Source organism: Patella vulgata, chromosome 8, assembly GCF_932274485.2.
Source record: "Patella vulgata chromosome 8, xgPatVulg1.2, whole genome shotgun sequence".
NCBI classification, from domain to species: domain Eukaryota; kingdom Metazoa; phylum Mollusca; class Gastropoda; family Patellidae; genus Patella; species Patella vulgata.
Genome location: NC_065886.2, coordinates 39,751,332 through 39,762,685, shown reverse-complemented (window position 1 = coordinate 39,762,685; position 11,354 = coordinate 39,751,332). Strand labels below are relative to the sequence as shown.

The 11,354-nt window shown below is 36.4% G+C and overlaps 1 protein-coding gene and 1 long non-coding RNA gene across 2 annotated transcripts; both read left to right on the top strand.

Annotated features, from left to right (window-relative positions):
- Nucleotides 1–2,328: 2,328 nt before the first annotated feature.
- Nucleotides 2,329–3,151, top strand: LOC126830430 (sperm-specific protein PHI-2B-like). The gene has a single exon (XM_050560818.2). The coding sequence runs from the start codon at nucleotides 2,329–2,331 to the stop codon at nucleotides 3,139–3,141; it is 813 nt and encodes a 270-aa protein (XP_050416775.1). The 3' UTR covers nucleotides 3,142–3,151.
- Nucleotides 3,152–6,679: 3,528 nt separating this feature from the next.
- Nucleotides 6,680–10,634, top strand: LOC126830039 (uncharacterized). Its single transcript, XR_007683664.2, has 3 exons — nucleotides 6,680–6,830; nucleotides 9,114–9,263; nucleotides 10,115–10,634. It is a non-coding gene; the product is annotated as an uncharacterized LOC126830039 (long non-coding RNA).
- The last annotated feature ends 720 nt before the right edge of the window (nucleotides 10,635–11,354 follow it).

Below are 11,354 nucleotides of genomic sequence, written 5' to 3'. Positions count from 1 at the left end.
GGGGGGGGGAGAAATGGGGTTTAACGTCCACACGACACAAACTAGGTCATTTCGGGACTAACATATGGTTCAATTTTATTTCCATAGTTCGCTTGCGCGTATAGGGGTCTTTAGCAGTGGGAGGAAACCGGAGGTTGGACCTTGTCAACCACGCCAGTTGACTCAATGACAGACTATGATACAGCGCGCACGTGCTAACCATTCACTAGCCATCCAACCCCCAGACATGATAGGATCTTGATGATCTGCTTCAAGATGGGAGACACGAAGTGGAAGAGGGTGATATAATAACGGTTCCCACGTCAATGTAACATCTGTCGTCAACAAAAGACACGCTAATTAAAGATGCGCTATGTAAAACTTAGATAAAAATCTGACCGTTCTTGCTATAATAGTTCAAAAATAGATAATTGAAAATTAATATATTGAAAACTTCATTCAAATTACTTTATTCTGAGCGACGTTATCACAGTTTAAAAACCTGTAGGCAGGTTTAGCTCTTACATAATGCATCTTTAAGTTTAACTGGATTTCCCAGCGTGGTTTCCCTTGGTGTAGCACGGAGGGCTTGACATGGAACAGTGTTTTGTCGGTTGGATGGGATGACACACCGAGACCTGCATACACGTTGTCAAATTCATACTTTTAAGTGTCTATTTTGCATTTATTTATTCATTTAATTTCATTTCATGCCACACTCTAGAATACAAGATAGGAAAACAATAAGTCACCTGGGCTGTTGAAAAGTTTCACAGCATCTCAGCTAAGTTAATTAATACTAAAACAAATACTAGAAAAATTTAACTTATTCAAATTTAAATAATTACAAAATAACTAACACTCGCTAGTTCAGATATGGAAAGATATACATAATTCACGATGTGAACATAAAAAATGTTTTAAAGTCTTCCCTTGTCGCCTTGAGAAGAATTCTTAAGATATAAAATAACAAATACTCAGGTATTACGATAATGGAAAGATAATAATTCAAGATGTGAACATAAAAAATGTTTTAAAGTCGTCCCTTGAGAAGAATTCTTAAGATATAAAATAACAATAAATTAAGGTACGATAATGGAAATAATGAACACAATTCATTTATTTTTTGGGAGATATATCCACTATTCGTACTGCATTGAGTTGCATATTAACATTTTTCGAGTAGATCTAGAGTCTATTTGTTTTAAAATATAATGTCTATCTTTGGGGTTTTTTTCTGTTCTTTAAAAAAGATGACATTCTGTTTCCTAATTTCTTCTAAGCCGAACATTATCTGCCTTTCTACTCTAGCAGCTTCAGCGTCTTCCATCCAATAATTTTAGCATTTTTGCTTGTCGATCCACTCGATCCGGTTTAGAATTTGTTCTTTTTCTCGAAATGAGAGAATCAGATTCTTGACTTCCTCATCTTTAGTGATGATTTGTATGTCGTCGTCGGTTTCTTCAGACAGGCTTGTGTTTTCCACTGTTAATTCTGATGCACTGATAACACGAGGCTGTATAGCTTAGCCTACTATTTATTAGGCTTATCTCCCAAATACTAGGCCTATAGGCTAGGCCTAGTCATCTACTTTAGGCCTAATAATTCATCGATCTCGAAGAATGGAAAGGTTTTGGGGTCAGGTCCAGTTTTATTATGAACTCTAACTTTTCTGTAGTTTTGTAGGGTATCCCCCCCCCCCATTTCATTTAGTTTTCAGTTACACCCAAGAAAAGTTGTAAATACTCTCTTCTGAGTCCGACAGCTTTTTGGAGATAGGCTATGGATGACTAGGCCTACAACTGTATGACTAGGCTAGTCCTAGCCGTAAAAATTGTCCGCCATTTTCTTGGTGATTTTGATAAAGCTTTGTTTTGTGAATATTTTTGAAGGCCCACAATCTGTAAAACACACACTTGGTCCTTTAATTTTCAATATCATGAATAAAACTGGTATCATGAAATTTGTCTCCAACAACCAAAAATATAACCAAGCAACGACCAAAAACGACAGCACGTTTGACTGCGATCAAACAGAATAGACCTAGGCTACCCTATTCATTAATAACGTTAATAGTTTTAACCGGACATCGAAAATAGAAGGAAAAATATACCCCTGGTTATTAAGTATGTTCCTACACATGACTAAATAATATATACCACCAAATTCACTAATAAACTTCGCATAAATAAACCGATTCAAAAATGAGAACGCACATTGGCGATATTGCAATTTTGAATTCTAGCACGCGCTGAACAACGTATCCAGGAGACGTCATGCTTTCCATCACGTCCGCGCTTGATAAATATAAACAATAACACGTGGTGAATCGCTTATAACTGCTTCACCATGGTAAGCCCAAGGAGGAAGTCAAAATCAAGATCTCGATCGAGGTCGAGGTCTCGATCTCGATCACCGAAAAAGGCGAGAAGCCCAAGGAGGAGGGCTTCTCCCAAACGTCGCCGAAGAAGATCTGTTGGTAGGAGACGACGCACCACTTTGACTGTCGCCGTAGCCGCTGTACGAGCTTTGAGGGATAGAAAAGGCTCAACTGTTCCTAGTATCAGGAAATATGTTTTAGCTAATTCTAAAGTTTCCGCTAAGCGTGTCAATGGTCTACTACGACGGGCCCTGTCAAAGGGTTTAAGGTCTGGTGCACTCGTCCGACCGAAGGGATCAAGAGCAAAGGGAGCAAAGGGCCGATTCAGGCTCGGAATGCGAAGACGCTCTAAGTCCCGAAGGCGACGAAGGCGACGACGAAGTCGAAGCAAGTCTAGGAGGCGACGACGAAGGCGATCCAAGTCTAAGGGACGAAAGCGAAGAAGAAGTCGATCCCGACGACGACGACGACGACGAGGTCGTCGATCCAAGTCGCGTAAGGGACGAAGGCGAAGAAGCCGATCCCGACGACGAAGATCAAAGTCTCGACGACGAAGAAGCCGAACCCGCCGACGAAGAAGTCGATCCAAACGACGAAGAAGTAGATCTCGCCGACGAAGAAGTAGATCTCGTCGACGAAGATCCGTTTCTAGGCGTCGACGACGACGAACCAGATCCAAGGCTGGACGTCGAAGGAGAAGGAGACGATCCCGATCTCCCAGGCGGCGACGAAAAGCCCGAAAGGGTGGAAAACGTCGAAGGAGACGAAAGGCAAGGAAATAGATTAACGGACACGGATTAAAGCACACAACATCTCGGCCCTTTTAAGGGCCCCAAATTTCCCAGAAAGAACTCCTTTCATATTCTAACTACTCCCCATAAAACATCAGATTTTTTCCCAGTTTGTCAGAAACTTGTAAAGAATAAAGCTTTTAATTTCTCCACGTTTACGTTTCATAATACTCACCCAGCTCACATCAAATAATTAAAAAGCAAAATGTACAATTTCAGCAAAACTTTCGGAAGAAGCGCTCTCATATCACCTTTAGTCTCTCCTATCTAAACCATATTACACAATTCTTGATTCGTATAATAACTTGCGATATACTCCCCACTTTGAATTACCTCACACTACCTGAGCTAGACAGACAAGAAATGGTCTGTGATCATTCATTTTGCCGACGCCGTATTTTCTCAACATTTTTTTTTGTTTGCAATTATTGGCCCTACGCGCTACGTACGCCACTCACAATGCATCTTCATAAAAAACGTGAACAGATAAAGATTAGATTTCTTGAAGGATCCTAGATCCTTATTCAATTTATTCAACGTCCAAGTTTTCCTTTCGATAATCTGCTGTTGGGGCATAGCTGCGTGAGCGTCTTTCCACACATTGCGTGGCTATCTTTTCAATTTTTTTTGAAGCATTGATATCATGAGTAGAGGGACCCTGTTTATTTTCGGTGCTCCATAGGATTTATCCTTGTGAACGGAAAGAATCTAGATTTTCGGAGGGACTCTTGCAACTAGAGAATGATCCTTATTGATTTGCAGCACTCGGGGGACTTTTCGTTATGGCGTTATTCATATTTTTCCGTCTTGTGAACGCTAGAGTTTTTCAAGATTTTTGTTTTAAAATCCACCACGAAGCTTTTGGGCCACAAGACAATAAACCATGTTTCTAGCTTTATTCTAAAAGAAATATGGCCAGAAAACCATGCAAATTATGACATTTTCAATAAAACGGCGTCCGCACTTTAAATTGAAATAATTTAACAAGCAAGTCTGTATCGATTTTAATCATTTTTAAAATTTATTGTAAAACATTAGGACCATAAGAGAATGGATGAACCCTATCGATTGTCCGTTTATTCTTTCATTAGTTAGCAGTTTTTCTTTGTAACAAATACTAGAGTATTTTTTTTTTTATCAAAGTTGGCGCTAAGTATTGTGCCAATAGTTGCTTCACAACGTGGAGACACTATGACATAACGTTCCATATTAACTCGAGATCTCGAGAAGATTTACACAGGATGTCAATATCTCGAGAACATTAACTCGAATTCTCGAGAACATTTACACAGTATGTCAGTATCCCAGGAAAATTATCAGGAGATTTCGAGAACATTAAATTGAGATCTCGAGAAAATTACCAGGTGATCACGGGATTTCGAGAAAGGATCGTAGGATCTCGAGACCTTCTACAAAATTTTGCATGACCCCTATACGCTTCCGTACAATAGATTGAAAAACAAAAAAGGAATTGATAAAAAGGAAACTATATATACATGTATATATATGTACACATAACCCATAAGAATATTTACATGTAAACATAAATTTGAAATAATTAAAATCCGCTATGCACCAGGGTCCTGTTTCACGAAATTTTAACTAAAGATAAAATCCAAATTTTAGTAGATACTTCAATTTTGATTGGCTAAGCACTACAATCAGTCTAATATTAGACTAATATTACAATCAGTCTTTAAACCTCTACGTCGTTAACCAATAAACTTATATCCAAGATCATGTCAATTTCTATAGACAAGCGCATTGCAATTCCTGTTTTCGGCCTTTACATGTTTTATGCACTGAACTAGACTTAGATGACGAAGCACGAGTGTTTGTCGCAAATGAAGTATACGCTACATTAATAGTTTATGTGTTTTGTGTTATTATTTTCAATTGAAAAACACAAAAGAAAACCAGGACATTTAGGTGCGTGAGAGGCATCGGGGCGGCGAAACCAAGCTGATTCGTATCATGGCTGATTCGTACCAAAAGTCAAAGCTGATTTGGACCACATTCTAGGCTCATTCGAACCACAGTTAAGGCTGATTCGGGTTTTATCAATGTTTATATTTCATTTCATTTCTTTTCGCCTGATTTTACTTACCACTATAATAGATGTTAGTTGACAAAATAATTTTGTATGTCCTGGTTCTGAGGAAATCTATGTTATTGCGAATAAATGATGTATAGAAAAGCAATCAAAACATTTAGCTTACCTTGTTCAGAAAATAAACATAAAATAGATTTATAGACCCAAATTTAACACATTATGTAAACCGGTAGCATCGTGGAAAATGTACTATATTACTAAATGAAAATTACTTAGATCTCACTGACAGCCACCAATAGGGAAAATGTTATATTACTAAATGAAAATGACTTAGATCTCACTGACAGCCACCAATAGGGAATTGTGTCATTGGATCTGATTGTTTAATGGAGAGAGAGAAAAGTGGGGTTTAACGTCCACTCACACAAAAATTGTTTATTGGATTAGTAGGCTACTCATTAATTAAAAATTAATGGCATGACTTATAGGTTCTTGTATTTTGCGGGTAAAATAATGGAATTATGGGGAAAATATTATCAAAACCATAACGACTAGTCATCTCTCTGAACAAAATTGCACATATATATGGTCCAACTAAAAATTAAATCGTACTACAGCTTGTAAATAATTGTTTTGTTATCTTGTTTTTTTTAATTTTTACATCTTTGTATGAAACATTTTTAAATGTGTACTTTTAAAATAAAATATTGGTTTGTAAAGCTATTAAAATTAACCGCCAAGTGTCTCGTTACCTGGCCAGGTAGCGCATTTCTGCCCAGAATGTTTGGCAGTTAATTTAAATTCCTTTATTATAGAAATAATTTTCTTTTTACCATTTTGATATTTTTGTATGTACATATTAATAAAACACATATTTTACTTGCAAAAACACTTTATTACCGCATGAACTTATTTTTGTATCCTACTTTTATGTTATGTAATGTATAGGTCTATGGCCTAGTAGTGTAAATTTCAAGAAACAACAAACTATCGCGGGAACATCTGTAAGCACCTTTTCCGCGATTTAACTCATTATTATGAAGTAATCAATTAATGAATTATTAATTAGTGCTACACTACTTATTGTCATTTTTGTCATAATAATAAATATATGCAAACATAAGTAGGCCTACTATTGTCAATCAAATAATGGTCCGAATATGCCTGGCCATGGTCCAAATCAGCCAAGGACGTGATCATCCAAATCAGCCAGGTCCGATTCAACCTTGGTCCGAATCAGCTGATTTACCGAAACGGGACGGCAGAAAAGATCCCCAAAACTGGGACTGAATCCATGACCACTCGGACCAAACAAAAAGACCGCTCGGATCACTCGGCAAACCTCGGACGATTCCAGTACCTAGATGTAGAGTTATAGAATCTGCCGAGGTTTGCCGAGTGCGCTGGGATATATCTACTTACCATTTGCTAGTATTCCATTGGTTGTTTTATTTATATCTACCAATTGTCTTTAGGGTCAAAATATGACCTTGACGAAACGTTAATGGCACCCTCCAGTGAAACGCGGTTGGGATTTGTCGACTACACTGAAAAATGAACTACATACATTTGTCAGAGACAATCTGGATAATTTGACTGTCAAATTTTAAATATCATATTGCTTGAGGTACATTTTGTATTTAAGAAATGTCTACATGGTTGTGTTTTTTTATAACTGTGGGTGCACACATAGATAATACCGTATTATCATGGTGCACATCAGTAGTGTGTTGAAAATCAGAACTTCAACTTGAACTTCACACTTGAAAAAACGTTATTCCACAGAGTACAAATACTCTGTGGTTATTCAATATTAGTAATATTAAATGTGTATTTATAATTTTGTTAATTAATAACTAATTGACGTAAAAGTCCCAGATTTCATATTTTCAATTTGTCAATCAATGCAAGTGAGTAAAACTTTAACAACAGTATGGAAATTAAAGGTCAAATGCAGATCGATTGCCACTTCACTTCAGCCGTACAATATTTGTGCAAACAAAACATTTGAAACATACATCATAACCTACAACGGGTAGCACTCAAGTCTATCCAAATCCACCATTATTCAACTCATATCACAATAATTTATATCAATATTTGATAATATACCATTCTTTATTCAAAATTGTCATTTTTAAAGATGCATTACCTGTGTAGTGTGTTCTAATCCATTTAAATCTCAGCCACCAGATGGGCTAGATAGATTAATCGGCAGTATAGGCTTGTCATGTGATTAAGTGTCTAATTAAGACTTGCAATAGACAGAATTAGTACAATGCAAATGCCATTTTTATACGCCCACATGGAAATATGGATGTATATTCCATCTCGCCCCACCCCCATCAATCCGTCTGTCGGTCCGTTCGTCCGTCGTCCACAATTTCTAGTGAATGAAGAAATCTATGTAATTTCAATAATTTCTGTTAATTACTTCTAATGTTATGTCCCTTGTTTTACCTTGTGAACACTCGTATGCCAAAAGTTATCATCTGATTGTTTTAAAATTGATATTTGTTTACATTAGTGAGATGAAGTCTATTTAATTTCAATATAAATTTCTGTTAATTACCTCTAATGTTATGTCCTTTGGTTTAGCTTGTGAACACTCTAACATCAAATGTTATCTGCTGATCTGTGTATGAAATTTATGAGTCATTTAGATTGGTAAAAAAAAGAATCTGTTAATTATATCTAAGGTTTTCACCCTTGTTTCACTTTCACGCCAAAAGTTATCATCCAATCTTTGTAAAATTTATATGCATTATTTAATTTAGTGAAACGAAGAAGCCTTTGAATTTCAGCCATTTGAGTTTATTACGTCTGGAGTTGGACCGTGTGAACGCTTTAACGCCAAAAGTTATCATCCAGTCTGTATGAAATTTAAATGCTTCATTTAGATTAGTGAAGCCATGAAACCTATTGAATATCAGCAATTTGTAATAATTACTTCTAGAGTTATGGCTCTTGTTTCACTTTGTTCAACCTTGTTAATGCTCGATTGATGAAAGTTCTCATCCGATATGTATGGAATTTATATGCATCATTTAAATTTGTGAAACGGAGGTCTATTGAATTTCAGAAATTTCTATCTGTTATTTCTAGAGTTGTGGCCCTTGTTTTACTTTGTGAATCTTATGAACGTTAGAATGATAAAAGTTATCATCTGGTCTGTATGAAATTTATATGCATTATTTAAATTAGTAAAATGAAAAAGCCTGTCAAATTTCACAATTTTCTGTAAATTGCTTCCAGTGTTAAGGCCCATGTTACAGTTTGTAGAACCTTGTGAACCTTCAAATGACAAAAATTATAATCTGATCTGTATGAAATTGTCTTGTAAATCCCCCCAATTACCTACAAAAGAATAAATATGCGACAACCCTTGTTGACTGCTTGGACGATTTTGCTGCTGTGGGGGTATGTTTCGTTGCCTGGCAACCTGTCTTAATTTAAAATGGAAGAGTTTTGGTGTCTTAAATACCTCTCAAAATTCAATTTCCAAGCAAGTATTAAGCAAGTTATACTCTTGGTTATGACTTCTAAACTTTCATGGAAATCACATTTGGATACAAAAACACTACAATTTTGAATTAAAACTGACAATTTGACATACATTATCAAAAATCTATTTAAATTATTGTGATATGAGTTGAAGTAATGGTGAATTTGGGTAAATTGTGGTACCGGACCAGCCTATAACCATAGTGAAAGTCTCTAAATGAGGGTTACAATGTCAATGCAATAAACTCTCTAGTAGAGTCTCTACCTATCCTTTATTTGTTTGGCCTTATATCATAGTATACTGATTATAAGTTTTAGATATTTGATAAACAATATTAATTCACTGTATTGTTGGAACTTGAAATAGACATAGCTAACAGATAATATTGATTTTATTTTTAAACAGCAGAACAGAATTACTATATACTATGACCAGTGCCCGCGAAGTAAACCGCAGTAAAAGATGGGCCACAGGAACACCAATGCGACGATATCTAAATGGATTTATTTTTGGTTCCATGGCTTTATGTTTTAGTTCAGGTTGCCTTTTTGCATAGTAAGTTTTTAAAGCACACATGGCTATATAAAACTGCTCATCTTTTTTTGGGTAGGTGGAAGGTGGGGGGAGTGTGTTGGGATGGCCTAGTGGTCTAGAGTAAGCTCTAGCTGCCCCGGGGGTGACGGTGGCTAAGTGGGTAAGACGCTGGCTCGCTAGTCTGGAGGTCGGGTGTTTGGTCCCTGCATTGTTCGGGCAAAATTTCCCTCATAGCTGGCCGGTTGGTGTTTTGATCTTTGGTGTAGGAGTATGTGATAGGAGATAGGGTGCCAGGGGTGCCTTCCCAACTGCGTGGGTTTACTCCGGGTACTCTGGTTTCCTCCCACAGGAAAGACCCCTGCTCGTGCACTAAGATAATAAAAATGAAAATAAGACAGCTTGTCTGCAATATTACCCTTGGTGGTAGCGGACATTAGAAACACTAAACACATTTGAGTAGGATGGTTGTGTGGTCTAGAACATAAGGTCTGTCATTGTCTCAAGTTGTGGGATTTGGATCCTAATCTATGCATCAAGGAGTAGAGTCACCTCTGGTTTCTTCACACTTTTAAAGCCCTCTACATCCAAACAAATTATTAATCTGAAGTCACAAAGTTATGCTGAATTGAAAATTTTGCTATATGTGGCATCATCTCCAGTCAATACAAACAGGATTTCGTGAAAATGTCCCTGGACCTCTTGGTTAGTGAGCTAGCACCTTACCCACTGAACCAACATGGCTTCCAAATATCACATGAAATCAGCAAGTTTATTTTTGACCTTAAGTTAAAGAGATGACATTATTTTAACTTTCATTCTGGAATGTTGGATATTAAAATGTGAAGTATAATGATTATATATTTTTATTGTAGTGTATTTAGGAATAGAATGCAAGAAATTTTACAAAATATTAAGCAATCTATGCGAGAAGCGGAAAGAGACGCAGATAGAAGACTTAAAGAAGAATATGAAGAAAGAATGAAGCAGAAAGAGGTTGGGTTGAACTTGAAGAAGAAATTTTGAATAAAAAATGTGTAAATACATAGTTATTATATTTCTTGACTTTTGACTAAATAGTGTATATAATGATATAGGAAAAAGACAATGAAGTATTCCATAGTTCTTTTCTTCAGTTTGACAAACGATTTTAGATCCGTAGTGTTGATGTAGAGACCACTTCTAGACATTTCAGTAGGATAACTAGCTAGTAGCTATGTGGTTGGACTGGCAGTCTATCTTTGGCTATATAAAAGAATGCTGAATATCTGTGTGCGACTGTGCATCCATATCTGTTGTTTCTAAGGAGAATTAACTGTTTTAATAATAAGTCTAACTCCAGTTGTTTAAATTTTGTAATCTATTTTATGATTAAAGATCTTTTTCCAAATTAAATGGATTTTTTGTACCTAAAAGGATTATTTGGTCAGGATGGTAAAATCTTTTGATAGGTAAAATTCGAGAAAATGATCAAATTTCATATATTCTTAGAAAAAAACAACACATAAAGCATGACCTAGATTACATATGTCTCATAAGCTATGACTCAGATTACATGTGTCCCATATAGCATGATCCAGATTACACGTGTCCCATATGACATGATCCAGATTACATGTCCCAGCCATATGACATGATTCGAGAAAATGATCAAATTTCATATATTCTTAGAAAAAAACAACACATAAGGCATGACCTAGATTACATATGTCTCATAAGCTATGACTCAGATTACATGTGTCCCATATGGCATGATCCAGATTACACGTGTCCCATATGACATGATCCAGATTACATGTCCCAGCTATATGACATGATCCAGATTACATGTGTCCCATATGACATGATCCAGATTACATGTCCTGGCCATATGACATGATCCAGATTACCTGTGTCCCATATGACATGATCCAGATTAATTGTGTCCCATATGACATGATCCAGATCACATGTCCCGTATGACATGACTCAAATTACATGTGTCCCATATGACATGACTCAAATTACATGTGTCCCATATGACATGACTCAAATTACATGTGACCCATATAACATGACTGAGATTACGTGTGTCCCATATGACATGACTCAGATTACATGTGTAGAGTATAGCCT

Bases quoted from the DNA above. Each gene is read 5' to 3' on its own strand.
- LOC126830430 (XM_050560818.2), top strand. From the start codon at position 2,329: ATGGTAAGCCCAAGGAGGAAGTCAAAATCAAGATCTCGATCGAGGTCG.